Source organism: Micrasema longulum, unplaced genomic scaffold (genome assembly GCF_059751315.1).
Source record: "Micrasema longulum isolate JH-2025_06_02 unplaced genomic scaffold, ASM5975131v1 h1tg002587l, whole genome shotgun sequence".
NCBI classification, from domain to species: Eukaryota; Metazoa; Arthropoda; class Insecta; order Trichoptera; family Brachycentridae; genus Micrasema; species Micrasema longulum.
Genome location: NW_028279723.1, coordinates 14575 through 35950, shown reverse-complemented (window position 1 = coordinate 35950; position 21376 = coordinate 14575). Strand labels below are relative to the sequence as shown.

At 33.0% G+C, this 21376-nt stretch overlaps 1 protein-coding gene across 3 annotated transcripts in view; it reads right to left on the bottom strand.

The window, feature by feature from the left end:
- Window positions 1-20516, bottom strand: part of LOC148271910 (protein phosphatase 1 regulatory subunit 12B-like) — a 37670-nt gene extending 17154 nt beyond the window's left edge. For 2 of the 3 annotated variants that reach the window (XM_088240763.1, XM_088240762.1), the window contains exons 1-11: window positions 20165-20516; window positions 17364-17613; window positions 14798-14952; window positions 13838-13993; window positions 8621-8825; window positions 7965-8147; window positions 6230-6311; window positions 5039-5104; window positions 4659-4757; window positions 2201-2420; window positions 702-822 (exon numbers count right to left, since the gene is read on the bottom strand). In XM_088240763.1, coding sequence (XP_088096889.1) covers window positions 702-822; window positions 2201-2420; window positions 4659-4757; window positions 5039-5104; window positions 6230-6311; window positions 7965-8147; window positions 8621-8825; window positions 13838-13993; window positions 14798-14952; window positions 17364-17613; window positions 20165-20404 — 1777 coding nt within the window. In that variant the 5' untranslated portion in view covers window positions 20405-20516. The remainder of the gene's footprint in view (window positions 1-701; window positions 823-2200; window positions 2421-4658; window positions 4758-5038; window positions 5105-6229; window positions 6312-7964; window positions 8148-8620; window positions 8826-13837; window positions 13994-14797; window positions 14953-17363; window positions 17614-20164) is intronic. The other variant, XM_088240764.1, reaches the window with a different exon arrangement.
- Between the last annotated feature and the right edge of the window lie 860 nt (window positions 20517-21376).

Below are 21376 nucleotides of genomic sequence, written 5' to 3'. Positions count from 1 at the left end.
TAATGCTACTTCTCCCAGGTGCCATTTAGTAGCAATCTGACTTTTGTCAAGGGCAGTTTTTTCGCCCGCGCTGCTGAGAGCTTATGGGTTTTTCATGTTTTTAACAATTAGATTAAAAATATTATCACTTTTGACTTCAGCTACAAATAATTGAAGCAACAATATTCATATATTCAATAGTCATATGTCGCTTAAGCTTTTATGACTCTCAGCGCATCATAAAATACAATTTATCTGCATCTGCACCTAATGATGCATAAAGCATTGCATTGTGACACGAAATGCAGACTACCACACATTACCTGAGAGATCGCATTTTGACAGTATTCAACCTACTTTCACATTTTTTTACAATTTTATACTTCGCTCCCATAAATTAGAGTTGGCACAAAAACTCCACTGTGAACTGCTAGTTTTGCCTGCTGGAACAAACATTTGTTTGCCAAGATAGACTTCAATGCACCGTTCATGCTGTTTCGGGCACTCACCCTCCTTTCAATATCTTTCTCAGTCTTTCCATCCCTAGTAAACATACTTCCCAGATACACAAATTATTCTACCTGATTCAGAATATCTTTGTTCACACAACATTGAATAATGTTTTGCAAATAAGACTGCTTTAATTGATAAAATTATCTTTTAAAACATAAAACAATAATGGGTGTTCCGGGTTTAAGGCTACTTATGGAAAAATATTTTACCTTTTTTGATAACTTGTGAAGTTCTTGGAAGGGCAATAGTTACAGTCGTTTCTGTATCAACAGGCTCAGCATTATTGTCATCAGATTCTTTATCTCGATTGCCACTTCGAGGTTCCTCAGTCTATAACAATATGGATAATACGTGACACACTTAATATGAGAATTGTAAAAATAAATATATATCATCGGTGATACTGCAATACCGCATAAATATCAATTTAATTTTTTGACAGAGGATCCTAAAAGGCATTCTTTTAATATTATCTAAACCTTAAAGCTGAAATGCTGGAAGTCACATTTAGTAAATTGTTCAGGAGAAAGATTTGACGTAGTAAAACTGTTTAAAATGTATCTCTCCAAGTAAAAACACAATTTATTGCTGTTTTTTTGGATTTATATGCTTTTGATAAGAATATTTAAGAAAGAAACATTTAAAATATGGACTATCAAATAACTATGGGACGTCAATGTTTTTTGTTCTAACCGCCCGGCCCGCGCCCTAATTCTTCCTCATATTTCGATCATAAAAGCGTTTTGAACCATTTGTAGAAGGCTGGATTTTAAAAAAAAGCTCGATGTTTAGGTGTCACACGAGCTGACGCAAAAAACCTCGTGGACCGAATTTCCATCTGCAAATCGCTGGTGAATTGCAACAAAATTGACCCATTTCTGAAGCGGATGGTGACTGGTGATGAAAAGTGGGTCACTTACGACAATGTCTAGGGACAGAGATCGTGGTCGAAAGCCAATGAAGCGGCCCAGACCATGGCCAAGCCAGAACTGACGGGTATTTGGTGGGATTGCCAGGGAATACTCTATGAGCTACTCCCCTATGGCCAAACGCTCAATTCTGCCCTCTGCTGTGAACAACTCGACCGTTTGAAGCTGGCGATCGAACAGAAGCGGCCAGCATTGGTGAATAGGAGAGGAATCGTATTTCATCAGGACAACGCCACGCCGCACACATCTTTGATGACGCGCCAGAAGGTCCGGGAGCTCGGATGGGAAGTTCTTATGCATCCACTCTATAGTCCGGACCTGCCTCCTAAGAGCCTTAAACATTCTTGCCTACTTCACAAGGCATCAGGTTCTCGGTGTCCTGGACATTTGCAGCTGACCTTATCGGCAGCTTATGTCAGAACTACGGGACGCAAACCTACTAACTAACTTTATTTACGTTATTATATTACAAAAATGGCGCTATATAAGTTATCTATAATAATAATGATGAATGTTGATGTAGGACAAGGACTATGAAAAACTTGGCCTAATCAGATAAATGAAAACCTCAAATCTAGTCATGTCAAAAGTAGACATAATTAAAGGACATGTCTGACGCGATATATAAAAGTGGAACGTATGTCAAAATCCTCTTTACTTAACCATGCATTGCAATGCTGTTTGAAATGCCGGCAAGAGGTAAACGGTATACCCATCAAAATGCTACAAGTAATTGAAGGGCTGTGAAAATTAATAAAGTTAAATATATTTTAAAGTACCTTGTTCGATTCACTATCTGAAATTACAGAGTCTCTTTTGTTTACTGTCTCATTTTCTGGTTTTGCGATTATCAAGTTCTTCTTTTTGACTAGTTGTTCTGCAGACTTGATCTCATCGAGAGTGACTCCTTGAGTGGATCGACGAGTTTCTCTCACTCGTTTGGCATGGGCTTTTCTCTGCGTTTCACTTTCCTCATCACGCACTGGCGGCACAAAAGATCTAAACAAATGCAATAGTGAGTAAATATTTTTATGTTTAATTAGTTGTTTACCTGTTTTTATTCATCATTCGCGTGGCACACGCGGTGGCGCGCGGGCCGCGGCATCATTATTACGACATAATTTTGTTTTTTTTGACACATCAAATGAATTTCGAAAATTTTTAAACGTGAAACCGGGATGATGAAAAATGTAAAAATGTAAAAAAATGTAATTGGGGGGAATATTTGTAAGAGAATGTATGAATAAAAATGAGTCCCGAATATTTCGGTGTAAAAAGTAGGAAAACGCCAAATTGAGGAACGTAAAAACGAGGTTTTACTGTACTTAGTTGAAAAAAAAAAGGGTGTGAAATACGAAATTACTTTTTCCCCAACCTGATATCAAAAGGCCAAGAAGCCTAGTGATGCATGGTTGCACAGGTATGAATTACAGCAAAAAATACCTTCAAGAGATTTATTTAGGTTCGACAAGGTTTTAAAATAGAACTTAATTTTTTTTAAATCCATTCAATGTAAAACTGAAAAATATATTTAAAATATTGACTGACACACTTGTAACAATGGCAACTGTAATACATAAGTTAGTGACCATTCACAGGGCTTTGACTTGTCTAAGAACTATAATTCCTGTTACAACAAGCAATGTTAGCTAGTATATTATGTAAGTACTATGCTCAAAGTGTTTTGAACCGGTTTAAAAAAAAAAGAAAGGCAGTTAAATAGCAAGAATTTCCTATAGCAAAATTGGAAATTATCATCAGTAATTAATTATCTTACTATTATTAGATAAATCCACTAACCGCTGTAGTAATACGAATGCAGAAACCAGGTATAACTCAAATTCAAAACACAGTGACCACAGACATTTCTACTGTTCATATTATAATAAATTAGGGGAGACGAACAACTCATGTATACTATCTAAGAACACTGGTTTTATTTTAAGATTACCTAAATCATTTTAAGGAAAAAAATATTTTAAATATGGACGATGAAGTATTGTGGCAAAATAAATAAAAATATTGTTTAGAACAGTGTTTCCCACCTATTGTCAGAAGTTCCAGTGCTTCAGAGCAAAGCACCAAGCTACGAAGAAGCTTCTTACTAAGTACTGATGAATATTATAATATGATACGAGTATATAGATGATAATGCAGTCAAAGCAGAAGCTGTGAATAATTACATACTACAGTAAAACCCCTGTTTTATGTTTTTCAAGAGAGCAACAAAAAAAGTGTAAAACTGAGGAAAACTATAAAGTGAGGAAATGAAAAATGTATGGAAAAAATTAAATTTCATTAAAATATCATTATTGTACAAGACTATACTAAATTTACTGCAGAAAAATTTATTATTATTATTCATATTTACCAATGGTATTATTTTTATTTTTTTTATATTTTCAAACAAAACTGCAATGTGTTATTTTTTTATTGAATTAAAAAAGTACATGCATAAATAATTTTATATAGGTACTTAACCTTAAAAACACGAAAATAAAAATTTACATAAAATGCATATAACGATTTTTTCCCTAAATATTGGGAAATTTTATTTATATGGAATCACTTTTATAGTATGGCACTACAAAATTTCAACTGTCATTTACATGGCGGACTGTTTCACACTTTTATAATAACTGTTTAAACTATCTCCTTTTCACATTATCAAATAATATCTATATTGCCATTTTTTTAAAACTTTCTGCATCGTAATTTATTGATGTAAAGACTTGATTCTTCCTAAACATGCGTCAACTGCATGTCACTATTTAGTCAAATGTGAACTTTGAATTTAGTTTAATAATTTACACATGTTTTTTTTTACCTCGATTTTACTATCCATTCACGCGGCGGCACGCGGCTCGTCTTTTGACAGATCGAATAAGTTATGAAAAAAAATCGACGTAAAACCGGGGTTATGAAAAACGTTAATTGGGGGGAAAATTTAATGAGAAGGAAAAAAATGGGACCTAAGTATTTTGGTGTAAAAAGCGGGAAAACGTAAAAACGAGGAATGTAAAAACAAGGTTTTTTTACTGTATATGTTTACTTAAGTAGGAAACACTGGTTCTAAGTAATCTTGATTAATTTTATAAAAAGTCAATTATGTTAATGATGAAAAAACTGATTAGTTGGGAATGGTAGTTAGCATACTGATAAGGGATTGTAAAACAAAAACAAAACGCAGGGTTCAAAAACCCATAAAACAAACACACGTTACAATCAGTACATTACTTGAAGAAATTCTTGAAAATATTTCCAGGAGATATTTTAGAAGGTGCAGCTTCAGTTGGGCTATTTTTGCTTGATATCTCATTTACACTTTCCATGGAGCTGTTAAAACATAAATTCCTGAATGAAGGGACTCCTATTTTGATTTCTTTAATAATGGGTTGATATGATTATATTTTATTTTACAAAAAAATAAAAACAAAATTTAAAAAATCTCAAAAGAAAGAAATCTGTCATTGTTGGGAGATTTTCCTATCTAAATCCCGGAAAACTCTTTTACGTTCTTTCTAATCAGTCACTATTTTGGCATAGATATCTTCAAATTTGGTTAATCTTTTTTTTGTAAAATTTTTGCCTGAGAGAAAAGTAAAAAAAATACACACCTTCTGGCTGGAGATGGATTTGAAGATAATGTGCCATCTTTCTTTTGTTTATCTTGTTGGGGTGATCTGAAAAAACAAAAACAAAATAAAATTGTCTGCCTTCATCAATAAAAATATAAATGATTTTTAACAAATAAATAGTTTTTTTTCTCTTCAGAGTATGGTTCATACTTTCAAACCTTTTTTTCTCTCCTGCTTTCAAACCTTTATTATTCTGATTATCAGTCAGATAGTTTATCCACTGACTTGATTAACCATTTATCTGCGTATATAAATACTACGCTGAACTAACACAATCGACTATGTGTTTTGTGTAGGACAAAGGACAAACTAAATTTAGAATAATTATCAGAAGAAAAAAAAAATCCTAATATGGTGGATAGGGCACTGCATTGATTGAAATGTATATTGGTCATTAGTTACATAGACAAGACGGAGACCTATTCTTCAAGTGCCAGTCCTGGGACTATGTAACATGAAATAATTTATGGGGAAAAAATATTGTTGTTTATTTTATGCAAATTAAAATTTTTATTTTCGTTACTGTTTATTTTACGCATAAAATAGTGTTAATATGCTGTTTTTAAAACAAATAAAAAAAACATAATATTGTTTGAATGAATACAAAATATAAAAACATTTTTAGTGAAATCATTGAAAATAGTCAAAAAGTATTTACAATCCACAATTATCACCGTTTTTACAACTCTGGAAGTATGTGTACACTATAATGTAGTAAATTATTTTTCAGTAATTCTTAAAAGTCGTAAATGACTTGTGCTGGAAAAACGGAATGAAATGAATGAAAGAAACATGAGATAAAATATTTGCAGGTCTAATGCAAAACTGATTTTAAAAACACATCTTAAGTACGTCCAAACATGTGTAGATTAATACTGGAATTTAACCCTCTTAGAATTTTATCTAAACAGACTGACGGATATCTCACCAGAGATGAAGGAATTAGGTTATGAAGAAAATATTGCGATTATCAAAGGGACTTGCCTAGACTTCCATATTCCCTTATAATTCTTTCATCTCAGGTGAGATATGTGTCAATGATAATTCCTTCATCTCTGTTAAAATATGGCCTGCTTAAAAAATCATAATTATCAAAATTATTTTGTGTGTTCTTTGAAAATATATCGACAGAATGCATTCTGTTGGCAAAAATTTATGAAAAACACTTACAATTTGTCGATCTCACAGCTTTGAGTGCGTCGCAGGATTATGTCACTGTCAGATGTAATGGGGTTTTCTTTTTCATTAATTGCTAAAAAAAAAAAAATCTAACTGAATTATTTTGTAATAGAAATAAAATTAATGAAATAGATTGAGTTTCTACTGACATTTCTTGGTGGAACTACATTTTTATTATTATAAATTAAATTAGTGAAAGTAAATATGAACTAATTTGTTATAAGAAGCATGGAAAACCACATATTCTCAAAAAATATATCATCGAGCACATGTGAATTGTTGTGTTGTGAATCTGTACTATTAAAGTGGAGAAACACTGTTAAGACGGGGCACTTTTGCAAGGCAATAAAACCTCCACGAGAAAAAATCTGCATTCTTCTTTGTCATTTTCCGCCTTCCAATATCAATTCGAGTCTGGTTTCAAGTTCATTTCATTGATATATATTTATTTTTACTATTAAAAACATTTTTAATTTTGTGGTATGACATTTTACACTATTTGTTCTCATCATCAGGACTTAAACAATGAGGAAATAACTTCGAAACCAGTAAAGTCAAAGCGGTTTTTACAAATTTATAAACAAATAGTGTGAAATAAAATTCATGTATACACAAATTTCATTTTCACTATAAAAATAACCATAAATATTTCCTAGTTAATATCCTTTTGGATACTGTGACATGTGTATTTATATACTTAAATCAAGTACTTAAACTTAAAGATTAAACTGCAAATTCGTTGCACTAAACAGCCATAAGTCAAGCGACAATGCTGACACACCTGACGGGCATTTTGAAAACTTGATAGATTTCATTCTTTACTGTCAACAGTATATGTATAGATGTAAGTATTAATAATATCTATTTTGACACCAATCTCAAATTCCAAGATAGTTTTGTTGCTAATCCTGTATCATTTTGTTCCATATAATAATTTAATGTTGAAAATAGTCATAAGATGGAATTCTAGCTAAATTTTATATTTAAACGTCTGGTGTCTCAAAAGCGAAGAAAAGAAAGGAATCTATCAAGTTTTCAAATAGTTTGACTCATCGCTTAGCTCATGGCTGCTTAGTGACAAAAATTTGCAATTCGGTATTTAGGTACTTGATTTGAGTACGTAAATACACTTGTCACAATACAAGTAAAAATATTTCTCATTATTTTAATCTGTGAAGTAATTTTTATACAAATTATTAGGAAATAATAAAAACTTCGTTTTCATTGTGACTAACTTTGATTATATTTAAAGAACGCAACCATAGTTATAGGAGATAACACTTCCCTGTAACACCCTTAGAAGAGTTCTCCCCTAAAACTATAATCATTAACAACACAGAAAACAAAGGGTTTTCATTTCATAATAATTTATCACAAAGTTTTATTAAGTTAATATTTTTTATACGATCATAGTACCTACATTCCAATATCGACTTGTTCAAATCTGCTCTTTTATCAACATCAAATTGGGCAGTTTGAAACTATTTGAAAAAAAATATTTTTTACTCTCATGTAAAGGACCTTTGCAGGAGCCTGACGCTATACATACATTTTAAAAATAAACAACTGATTATCATAATACTGATAAAAAAAACCAATACAAAATTATTTTTGAGCTAGTCTGATAGTATCAAAAGTCTGTTGAGTGGATAAATGTAATGCCAATTATGATGAATACCCATGAATTAAACTGAATGTTTTGAGATGAAATTAAAATATTGATTACTGGAGTTTTGTAGTGCCACTTTCTGCCTTGAAGAGTGTCTCCATGATGGTTCATCATCAGCTGGAGATGTGTCAGTTGGAGAGATGAGGCCACTGGACAGAGGGACAAGACCTCCTACCTTGGGAGGCTTGCCATCACTCGGGGGCGCACTATGCGAGTTTGTGTTCACTGCATTCTTCTTTTCTGAAAAGATATAATAAATATTTACAATTCATTCTCAATATAGTTTATTTTAGACAAAGTAGAATTCTACCCCATGTCTGGGGGGTGAATAAAGAATACAGTTCCGTGTGCGAAATAGAATGACAACCAGGGACGAGTGTTTTTGACTCGATGGCACTCTCAGGTAAAAATCCTGAAAAATGGAATCTAATGGATATTAGTCCGTCTTGTGGTCTAGTGATAGGCATGTTTGCCTACTGTGCTTAAGGTCTCGTTTCCCAGTAAGGTTGACACAACGTGTTTATTTAAAAGGATATTGTTACACGACAATATTAAATAGTTGCTGGAATTGGCTTATTTTATCCATTAATTGATTTTGGGAAGTAAAAGAGCGCCCTGTGAGTTAAATCCAGTACATATTTACAAAGATTTGGACATACAACATACTATCGGTACAAAAAAAATTTAATTCCAAGTATTAGTGATTTTCTTACCAACGGTCTTTTTGCTGACATTGTTCTCAGTTTTATTTTCTATTTGTATGTCGAGCTTCTTGTGTTTTATTTGAAGGTCATCCGAGCCAGTGGGTCTTCGCTTCTGTTTGTTATACAGAGCCATTGCCATAGTATCTTGTCGGCTTCTAAGGTCTTCAAGGTGGTCCATCATATTGGAAATCGCCACATCGAAACATGTTTGGCCCTGCAGGAAAAAACATAACAAATATGTTCATAAAACAAACCTACACAGACTGAGCCAGTGTGGGAATATTGTTTATGAATAACTAGAACAAATAAAAAATGAAACTGGAAATGTAAACCGCTATCAAATACGCATTTTCGCAAGCTGAAATTTGGTTTCAACTAATTATTTCGCGATAATTTCATTCTTATCTAGAAGTTCTATTGCATTTTACATGTATAGCAGACTTATCGAGTATGGATTTTTATATTTTTAGAAAAGGTGACTACGCAGTTTACGCAATTGCAAAAAAACATATTTTTAAAATTTGTTTTAAAAAAAACATTCATGAATTTACAAGTGCTCAAATTAGGGATGGGCAATTTATATGCACAGCAATTTTATGACATTCGTACATTTAATAGATAAAAAAATAATGCTTTGAATTTTGTGTTTTTACAGTTTTACAATTAACATGAAAAAAAATCTTAATTACGTATATAATTTTCTCTCAACACTATGGCAGATTTAAACATATGCAAGATACAAGATATCTGACATGTGGTTAGTTACAGAACATGATAATATGAAGTATTCTTTCAACATGATAATATAAAGTAATGAAAATGAAATTTTTGTAAGATATTTTGTTGATGTTTTTTGTTGATATTTCTTGATAAAACTCCATAGTAAATGATTTTGATAAAATTATAAATAAAGTTATCAATGAAACTTCTTGGTTTAGTTTTTTATTATTCTGACCAACGAGCGCTTTCGCCTAAGTAGGCATCTTCAAGACTAGTGAATTGTTTATGTTTACAGCTTTTATACTATTCTTAACATATTTTGGTATTAACATATATTTATCATTCATCTATAGGTATGTAAACTTCCCTGTCAAAAAATCAAAGTATTGTGCTACTGTTAAAATGTGTATTTCCCACTCTGTTCTATTTCGCCATGTGTTCTTTTCACACCTTTTAAATAATAAAGGCTTAGTCCCAATTTTGGTCCAAAAACTTCCAAAAACAAACTGTTTAACAAATTAGTTGTAAATATTTATGTTTTCTGTCCTCTATTTAAATACTTATTTGATCTTCTTATCTCCAAAATATGTTAAGAATAGTATAAAAGCTGTAAACGTTGTAAACAATTCACTAGTCTTGAAGATGCCTACTTAGGCGAAAGCGCTCGTTGGTCAAAATAATAAAAAAGTAAAACTAAACCAAGAAGTTTCATTGATAACTTTATTTATAATTTTATCTAAGTCATTAGATATTTTGTAATGTATTAGTTTATAATTTTTTTACAAAAAATTTTCAATCTTAAGAAGAAATTAATCAAGCTGACTGTCTTAAAAAACATTAATAAATCTCCTACTAGTGCATTGTGACCGGAATTTATGTAGGTCCATGGGCTGACAAAGTACTGACGTACAAACCAAGTAAATGACGAGAACTAATCACATGTAACAACACATCCGTATTCGCTAGACTACCGCTTCGGTGGGGTGAGCATCTCGGTGTTTGTTAAAAGCTAATAAGTAGTCTGTATTTCAACTCAACTTCTCAACAAAAGATAAAAAGAACACATTTTAGGGAAACCATATTATTTTTTATTAATATTAGATATAATCTAAAGATATATTGTATCCATTAAACAATTTCTGAACGAAATAAACTGATATAACTTTCAACTATTATAAAACAAAAATTTAAATAAATTAGTATATTAATGGACAGATCCAAGATATTTGATATGAAAATAAAAAGGTTTTAAAATAATGAATGAATTTTCTGAATAGAGAAACAATATCAACCCCGTTCTGAGTTTTTTTTTTTTTAATATACGAGTAAAGTCAAAATCTTGACTAATTTAAAGTTATGTATACATCGTCGGCTGGACGCAGAACTATTTTAACTTAATTATTTTACTGAAATTTCAAGGACAGCAATTGGAAGTTAATTGCTATAAAATTAAATACATTTTTCAATTGAAATAAAACAAATGATTACACCTTTTCGCCATAGGGGTAGGCAGGGGTTAGAATGCCATTTCACCCTATCTTTGCATACAGACCAAAAATAAAAAAATAAAAAACCAATTGAAATACTTCTGCACACATAAGTATTGTGGTTAAAATGTTGTGAATACACTTATAAAACTTCTGTGCAGTGTAAATATAACGTTGGCGGACATAAATACATAAAAATCAAAATTAAACATTTTATTGGTTTTCAAAATATTTTTAACAAAAAGTTCGAGTAAAATGATATTTGTTATTTCTACATATTTCTGGAGGAAAGCATCAATATATTAGAAGGGACTCAAATATAATTAAGCGTATATACAGAGGTCTAGTGGCAGAGTACAAACATTAAAAAATTATAGCAAAATAAAGTACATGAATGCGGATTTTATTTTTTCCCAACTTCTAAATGCCAGCCAACCTTTAAGATGCAAGAACTTTTTAATCTTTCGCGCATATTTTCAAAACCGCATTGGCAGAGATTGGTCAAAATTCTCACGACCTTGCCCTGAACATTTTATTTCAGTTCTGTGGTGGTAGCAGGTTGGTTTTGGTAAATGCTCTTAAGGTAGCTCCACAAAAATATGTCACACGGACTTAGATCAGGCAATCGTGCTGGCCAGGAGATGTCACGAAACCGAAAGATAACTTTTCCTGGAAAGAAATCTCTCACAACATTAAGACGCATACACAGCAGCCCTATATCTTGTTGAAATTAGGTGTTTCTGTTGAAGAAAGGACTATTGCAAAGTTCTTCTTAAAAAAACTGTTGATCACCTCACAATATCTCTCAGAATTTACAGTCACCACTTGGCCACATTAATTATAAAAAAATATGGGCAAATGATTCCTCTACCTGAAATGTTGCACCAAACAGTTACTTTCTAGCTATGCAATGACTGTTTATGTATTTCTTTCAGGTTGTGTGAACTCCAGTAAAGGAAATTTTGCTTGTTCACATAACCTTCACGGTGAAAATGTGCTTAACCACGGTAAAAGATGTTGCTCAGTCATGTTTCCATAGAAAAAGTCTTTAATATCCTTTCGGCATAAGCTTATCTTGTTGGATAGTCATTATGGTCAATTTTTTTGACTATTTGGATTTTGTTTCATGCGATTAAGCGATTCCTAAAACAGACAGCGCCTCGTTAGTGACATCTGTGGATTTTCCAAGACCGAATCACTGACATGACGGATGTTTTCATCAGTTGAAACAGATGGAGCTGGACCTTGGCAACGTCTGTTGACAGTTGTCTCCGAAGCTCTAAATCTGGTTACCCAAATTAGAATTAATTTTATTGAAGGCATTTCGCGAATATTATAACGATTACAGAACTTACGCTTAGCCACAGTAAGCAAAAAATTTGTTATTATGTACGCCGCGATAGTGAACGCACGCGTCTTTTCTGACCAACAATCCATGGTAAATAAAAAATCCACACTACCTGCAACTTCAACTTCAACGCTCTACTCCATACCTCTCTTGCTACTTGTATTCAAAAGTTATTTAATATTAAAATATGAAATTTGCCACTGGACACCCTGTACTAAAAATAATGGCCCAGTATTAGCTGAGCCAGGTAAGATATTATTTGGATAATTAAATTTGTTCCTTCCAATGGTAACCTACAATGATCGCCAAAAAACACATTTTAAAAATAAAATAAGCAATATATCAGAACATACAAAGAATTTCTCAAAATTACTAACAATCAAAGAAGACTCCATAAATAAAACCTTAAATATTTTTTGTTCATAAAATATAGTTTTCGCATAACTACCGCAAAATGGGTTATTCGCAAGGACTGATTAGCGCAGTGTTAAGGAAAAAATTACAACTACAATTTGGGAAAAAAATATTTTACTATCTTAAAAATGTTTTTAATTAATTATGTGGGTCTTATGTTCATTCTGACCAAAGGATTTGAGTCCCGAACACCTATTGGCTTAAATCCTTATGCCAGAATGTGCATAAGATCCAACTAATTGGTTTAAAACATATTAAAAATAATAAAACTACTTTCTACAAAATTGTGGTTTGAAGCTTTATTTCTTTAAAACGGTCGATTTAATGTGACATGAGTGGTTTTCGCTAACCACAATTTAATAAAAGGATATTATATATAAAAATATAATGTTAATTATTACATGGCACTGCGACTGCCGGCTAGGAGAGTCGGTCGTAATCGTGAAAGTTTGAAATACTAAAAAAATGTATGGTAATGCATGCCAAGCGGAATATCTAACTAGAAATAAGACTAACCGGCAAATGTTTCACCAAACAAAGTGTAAAATAATATTACAATAATAGCGTTTTAAATAACAAACAATATTTCCGTGATTTTAAAATGAATGCAAAAAAAATGCTTGGTTTACTACTCCTTTTTGTTTTGTATTATTGTCATATTGGTTTTAAAAATTATTTATTATCTGAAATAATATTATAACTAGGTACCTACACAAAATAATACTGTAAATGCATACCTTAACATGGGTTGTACACAGTGAGATGTTAATGTAAAAAAAAATCTATATTTTTTATTTGTATAAAGGAAAGAAATAAAGATTCAAATGAATATTTTTTCGGCAATCTATCATAACGAAGATGATTTCTTAAAATATTCATAATATGACATATATAGATTTATTTTATTTGCACAAGTATGTTTATATAAAATTATAGGAATAAGAAAATTGTAAAAATACATTTTGCGGAAGAATGCACAACATTGTTCGTGATATTTATGTAAGCAATTTATCAGTATGCATTGTACAATGTTTGATAATAATTATTACCGAGTTAACATGTAGATATGCTTAAAACTAGATTTTTAGTTGGTTGGAGACATGCAAAGGAAATACAATCACAAATAATCAAATATTTTTTTAGACTTGCATTGAAAACAGATAAGACAAAAATAGAGATAATGATTACTGTATCCGAGAATAAGTCTATGAATTGAGTCACAAGAAACAAGGGATACTATTGACTCAGGACACTTACAACATAATTCTTGATATCCATATCTGCACCATACTGAACCAGGATAGTGGCAGCTTCTTGCTGTCCCCAGTGAGCAGAAGCATGGAGAGGGGTCCACCCATCAAAATCTATAGGGTCCACATTTACGTTACAACTGCCCAGAAGTGAATTCATAACCTAAAATTAATAATTTATATTAGAGTTACTTTTCGAAGATAATAAACACAAAAAAAAATACATTCAAATTATTTTAGTTTGGTGACCATTTTCAATTTATTATAAATAATCGTTCAAGAAAATGGAAAAAATGTTTTAGTAGAGTTTAGTACCTCCAATCCGAAGTCTGCAAACTAACATATTAAAGACGTAAAAATAATCTCATCTATGGTAGTCTAACATCAACAACGATCTTCTTCTTTTCCACATCCGCTCTTAGTGGAGAATGTGTAGTATATCACCAGATGCCTTTCACTCTCAGCACTCTCACCTCCTCCCACATCTATTCAGCGTATCTTAGTCCCGCCGAACAAAGTCGAAAGATCGTTATCGACGGCCTTTCAGGACGACATGAACCCGCAGGTTTAAAGAAGAGGCAACTTGGGTTATGTTTTCCTGAGGCATGAGCAGCACGCGTCCAAGCCAGGTCCACCGCCGCACCCTCAAGACGATCATTATGGGAGGCTGCTGTGCTGGTCTATACTTGGTCAAAACGAAATGCTGATTATTCAGTTCTTGTATAATACCAGTATTTCTATATGGGAGCGAATCTTGGCACCTTACCAAAGCTCAGAACACCAAACTTCCAAGTTTTGAGAGTGAGTGCTCGAGGAGAATATTAAGCATAAGGTGGTTCGATTCAATAATTATGCACTTATTGACTATCTAATATTATCATTACTAATTAAGATGTAGTTACAACAGTATAACGTGATACTTGGAATTAATGAGATTGTTTTAATGATTAAGTCTAGCAATGTGTACCTCAATATAGCCCTTAGCGGCAGCAACATGTAATGGAGTAGCGCCTGTTTTCTCATCAGGAACTTCAGCATCGGGAGATTTAGTGATGATCCATCTTTTGGACAATTCTGTGAGCAACCGTTCTTCTTCAGATCGCGCCTTTTCACAATCAATTCCTTCAAACAGAAAACATATTTAAACATTATTGTACACTAGAGTGGGGCCCCCTGTTAGAATGGTAGAACCATGTTTATCAGATTGTATGCAGGTGTTCTGTAAACCCTGTCACATCCAAAACCACAATGATCAGTATGAGCAAGAAGACATATTGGCACATTAAAATACATTTTTAGAACGGCTAAAATCTTAAAAAATAAAATTTAGATAAAAACAAATGGTTGCTTACTTCTGCAGGGGAGAAACAAGGAGGGGGGAGGGAGGAGTCTGATACACCGCCAACCGCACGGCCGCGCCCCCCTTGCTTCTCCCCTGCAGAAGTAAGCAACCATTTGTTTTTTTTTAAATATTTTATTTTTAAAAATTTTCTTCGTTCTAAATATTTTTTTTGATATGCTAATATGTCTTCTTGCCTATACTGATCATCTTGGTTTCGGATGTGACAGGGTTTAAAGAACACCCTGTATAAACAAATAGTTAAGTATCAAATCTAAATTTGTTACAACAGAGGGAAAACACTATTGAGAAGGGATTATGGAAGTCTAGGCATTTACAGGGCTTATGACCTGTCATTGGCTTTTGTCTGGGGAGTAAATCCAGCCAGTCTGCAATCATTTGGACGTATTAAAGTATTAAATCCTTTATAATTCATATGCTTACACTGATCCAAAACCACCTATTGTAATTCAGCTACATAAATTAGAATAAATTTTCTTGAATAAACATTATAATATTGATCCCTGAAACCTGATTTAATGTAAAGACATACAATAAGTATGTAAACAACTTTATAAAATACATTAATAGAAATTCTGATCTTTCAAGGAGAGGCTGCAATGTAAATTTTGAGAAGTGTAACGTATGTGTCACCAGCTGTCTACCGCAGTCATGCTTTCCGAAGTAAACGGGAGGCCACTCTCCCAGGCAGGGCCAAAAGGCAAAGCCTTAAGGCAATATGCCCACCCTTATATGTGTATGATAAAGTATTAAATAAAGACAGAAGGTAGCAGCACGAATGCGCCGGCTAGAAGTAACCTCAATAATCTTAAAAAGGACTTTCAACCTGGTCCAAGTTATTGGCTGGTTTAAGTGATAATCCGCCTCTTTTGTCCACCTCGTGGTGTAATAGTCAGCACGCCTTCCCATACCATGCAAGAGGTCTCGAGTTTCATTACCTTGAATTGAAATAAGGTGTTTTTACACTAGAATATTTCATAGTCCCCGAAAGACTAACCATCTTACGTTCATATAACAGAAATGATCAAGATACACTGCGATTGATGTACCAATGCAGTGCCCAATGCACCATTAGGTGTGGAAAGGGAATAATAAATGAATTAATAAAGTGATCACTTCACAGACTATGCAACATTTGAGATTGTCCTAACTACATTTATTTCTTAAATTTTTAACATTTCTTGAATGTGAAACTATAAAACTGTATTAGTTTTGTGGGGTACATAGTCTATAATCGATGACACACATGTGCTACATTTCAACTGAACTAGGCGATGACCGAAGAAAGAAATTTCATCATTTTCTATAAAATGCATTACAACATATAATGATATATTTTCATGTAATATTTTTTGTTTACAAAATGATTAATTGTTATTCCTCAAAAGTGTCGACTAAAAAGGTTTTTTCTAATCAATGTGAACACGGACATGAAACTAGAAATAAAAATGGAGCAAGGCTGCCATTTCGTAAGAAGACAAAGACACAGAACTCGTTGATGCACCGAGCTGTACAGTTATATTATAAGGAAATACCATTAGAAATAAGAGAGCAAAAAAAAAAATTCATTTTAACGTAAATTAAAAAAAGCATGTGTGTAGCAGCTCTTAAAAAGTTATTATATTCGAGTTGGTTTTAAAGAAGTTCTTTTTTTTTAGGTGTAATGTATATTGTTTAGAAATGTTAATAATTAGTATATATATTAATAATAATTAGATATAAGTTAATATAAGGACATTCATGTATATAATATAGTGTTTGTACTATTTTAAGACTAAATATTTTAAAAAACTAACAGTATTGCACATAAAATCGGGAGCATCGTTCTGCAGTACATTTAAATCGTCCCTAACATGAAGAAATGAACTACAAACGCCAGTCAGTTCAGTCCAGCTCCGCGCAGTCACACAGTTCCAGCATTTAGTTCAAGTGCAGTCTCTTCAACTCCTAATCGCCAAAACACTCGTGCGACATCATTAATTATTTATTTGCCGTGTAATAAATAAACATCAAACAGCAACCTTGTGTTTTCTGTTAATCTCTAACTGGGGTAGAAGCTCCAACCCTCAACAATTATTCCTACAGTTTTGTTGATAAAAAAGTAAGACCAGCAAATGCCTAGACTTCCATATTCCCTTCTCAAGTTTCTGTTGAGATCTATAACAATATTTACCTTGTTTTTGTATCTCTTCAAGAAGAAAGGTCTTCATGGGTCCAGCTTCGGCTATATCGACAGGAAGCTCTCCTTCATTGTTGACCGCTGGGAGATTAGCTCCGTGACTGAGAAGGTAATGAGCGATGCTGACAAATCCACAGCTGGCTGTAGCATGTAGGGGTGTCCAGCCTTCATTGTCACTGTGATTTACATCTGCCCCCAACTTGATGAGATATTCCACCATATCCAATTTGTCATCTATGCATGCCTAAAGGCAATAAAAAAAAGATTGAAACTAAATCATTTACATATTTTCTCAGTGCAATTGTTAGTATGCACGATTTAATTCATACATAATCTGAAAAATTACTTTCATTTTTCTCAATACTAAAGCAGTCCAGCCTAATGCACATATGAAAAGAAAAACCAGATTGAAATATTCCGAAATCAACAACCCAGGAAAAGGTTTTTACCTGTGTTCGTGTATTAGAATAGATTCAAATATTTATAAACGTAATTTTAATTAATAATAATAATAAAACATTGAAAAATATATAGGTAAGTACTTATGTATTTAACATATTACAACAGAGATGAAGAACATTTAAGAGAAGGTAATATAGAAGTCCAGGCATCTACAGGGCTTATGACCTGTCAATGGCTGGTTTAAGTGGCCACTTTACACACTGTGTAAGATTCACCATTCTGCCTATATTTGAACATCTATATTCCTTCAATTCTTACATCTGTTGATGTTTGTGAAGTTAAAGAGCTGAAACCTTTATTTATGCAGGTGAGATTCAACAAATTGAATTATTTCACCAACATACTAGGCAACGCCTGAAAATATTATTTTTTCAATTTCTATACTTCTTCATGGATCAGGTAATTTATCAACAATATTTTGAGTTTGTCCAAATTTTTGTAGACAAGGACTGGATTCAACTTATGTATTTTATTGGAATTTATCTCTCTTTTATCAGGGAGTCGAGTGTATAATTCACTATCCTCTCACAGAAGAAACTTGAAACCAAATGACTGGATGCTCTGGCGATAGGTACATATAGGGAATGCAATCCCGGTATCCCAAAATACCGGGATCCCGCACACATTTGCGGGGCTAATATCGGTCGAAAATTTTGCGGGATCGCGCTGGACTAGCAGGATTACAGAGTTACAGTTTGTTTACTTAAATTTTGCCAGTTACAACTTGCAATTATGACGCAACGCAATGATTTATTAAATGAGTATTGATTGTTTTAGAGAAATCAAAGTAAAGTGAACTGTCTAGGTTTTTTATATTACTTATTGAATAGTGACAATAATGTCGGAAACAGGGTATAAAGAATTTTGAGGTGTTCCTGTATGGAAGTACTTTTTAAAGGCCGAAGATTCACAAACTGCAAAATATAAGTTGTGTAAATCAATAATTAAAACGACGTTTTCTGCACCTCGTCAGATTTACGAGATCTTTTTAAAGCCAGGGGGGCTGTAACTTACCAAAATCACCTAATTCTATCAAATTAATGGTTATGAATTATGGCACGACTCTAAAAATGACAGTTATTCGAGATCTTCAAAAACTGATAAAGAGGAATCACAGCTTTACCCTCACATTCGACGAATGGACATCCACGAGGAATAGGCGCTACATAAACGTGAATGTTCACAACCTATTTTCTGGAACCTAGGGCAGGATTTATGGCAGTTTGCCTGCAGACGTCTTTATCACAATTCTAAAAGAAAAACTATCAGAATACGAGCTATCTTTGGATAAAGATGTAATCTGCATCACCACAGATGGTGCCAAAGTCATGGTAAAAGTTGGAAATCTCATCAAACCCGATAAACAACTTTGTTATGCCCATGGGATCCAATTGGCCGTTGTAGATGTTATTTATAAACGACCAACTTCTTCACCTAGTGGCCCTGAAGCCCCCGAAGCTTCAAATGAAGAATTGTCAGTGCGAAATGAGGCAGTCAGTGAAAGAGCAGATGAGAATTGTGAGAATGACTTGGAAAATGACAAAAATGGTCCCGCATATACCTGGATTGAAATTATCTTGCAGGATTGCATTTCCTAGGTACATACATAAAAGTATGTATAATGCAACAAGCCGTACTAACTATTCTAGTCCTAAATGCACAATTGAAATCTTTGATTGATATACATTTTTTAAATCCCAATATTTTATACAATAATTACAAACAGAAAATAAATTTTATGAGATGAGATTTTGTAAAAAAGAGAAAGATCTTAAGAATCAAATAATAACGAAAGCTTACTAGCCCCTAATATTTTTCGTTAATTTGTTAGTACAATACAAACTTATATCACAATATTATTAAGTGGAAAACACTAAAAACTGTTTATTAATAAATATATTATATGGAACCCACGACTGCTTTACTCGGTTTTGTTTACGTTAAAAGAGGTTAAAAATAACCTATTACAAAACAAAACCACCGATTACTTGGATAATGACTAGAAACATGAATTTTGTTTCATAATAAGAGGTAACTTTTGAGTTTGTAATTCATTTAAGTACTTACTGGAAATACGTACGCTCGTGAAATATGCAATATGCAACACGCTAAACCAAGTGTTTTATAAATGAAGTAAGTGAGATGTTGTTTACCAAACATGCACACACAACAGCTTGGTGCGAAAATTGATACACTGAAAGTTTGAATGAGTTCAGAATTTTTTTAACTTTTATATCGGCCATTTTGTGAGTAATTGTCTATCAAAAAGTTTTAAACTTTTTTGACAAGTGAGCGCGATGGACTAGTGGGATCATTTTAATGTTGAAAAGTACCTGGTGAAGGGCTGTTAATCCATCGGCACTAGGAGTGTTCACATCAGCTCCCGATTGAACTAGGCGAAGCACCTCTTCCTTGTCTCCCGCGGCGCATGCCGCCAGAAATACACAATCCACCGAAAACCGTATCCGACCAGAACCTTTCGCCTCAGGCGACTGTTCGTTGGTCTCCGACTCCTCCCATCGTTTCAACTGTTCAGCTCGTTTGAAGGTAGCCGAACACTTGAATTCAGACATTATACAACACTCCAACCCTTCATGCGACAGAACTTGGTTCACAAATGATACCAGTGTCAGGCGTACCAGGCCCAAATCAAAAACCAAAGCCGCCACCAGAAACCGCGCCACCAAATGTAACTAGTTAGCCATCGCAATCAACTTCAGTGCAAACGAGGGAATGACGTCACGAAATTTAGAGAGAAAAAAGAAAGGAAATGTCCATTCGAAATATTTTTATTTAATTAGCGTCAGCTTAATTTTTGTATTGTTTAAATAGGTATTTAAACATATTTAAAATAATTCCGAAAAGTAACCAAGATATTACATCGGCCTTATTGAAGTAAATGATAAAAACTTGTAGAGAACACTGTTGGAAGAAGAATTAAAAAATTAAGTTCTCTTTCCAAATTAAAATAAAATTAAATAGACAATTCACATTATCACTGACACACATGACGTCACAATTTATTACTTTCCGCATTATAGTACAACCTTGTATCGTTATACCTCAGAGAAGCCGCCAGAGACTGCTTCGATTCATCATAGACAATGAACGCAATAGGTGCTATAAAAATCAGAAAATGAGGGGTGCGCAAGCAAAACTAAACAAATGCAAAAATAATAAAAATTCAAGTAAGCAGTGGTTTTTATTAATACACCATAAGATAATATATTTCAAATATTTAACTCTAGCTAAATTTCCCATTGATTTTGTTTTTTCAAAACCACGAATCTATGCAAAAAGCAACATGTTCTCCTTTCCAACTCAAGCAAAAACAATATGTCATTTGAGCCAATCAGAACCTCGTGCATACATGTTATAGACGTCAAGCAGAGAAAGCGACATTATCTACAAGAGGTTAGGAGTGCTAAACCTCACAAATTTCAGGTGAAATACACAGTACCCACAAAAATCAAGCGCTCTGTTTATGTGTAAAAAGATTTTCATGCACTTGACTTGTTTAAAAAACAACCGGGTGTACAATACTT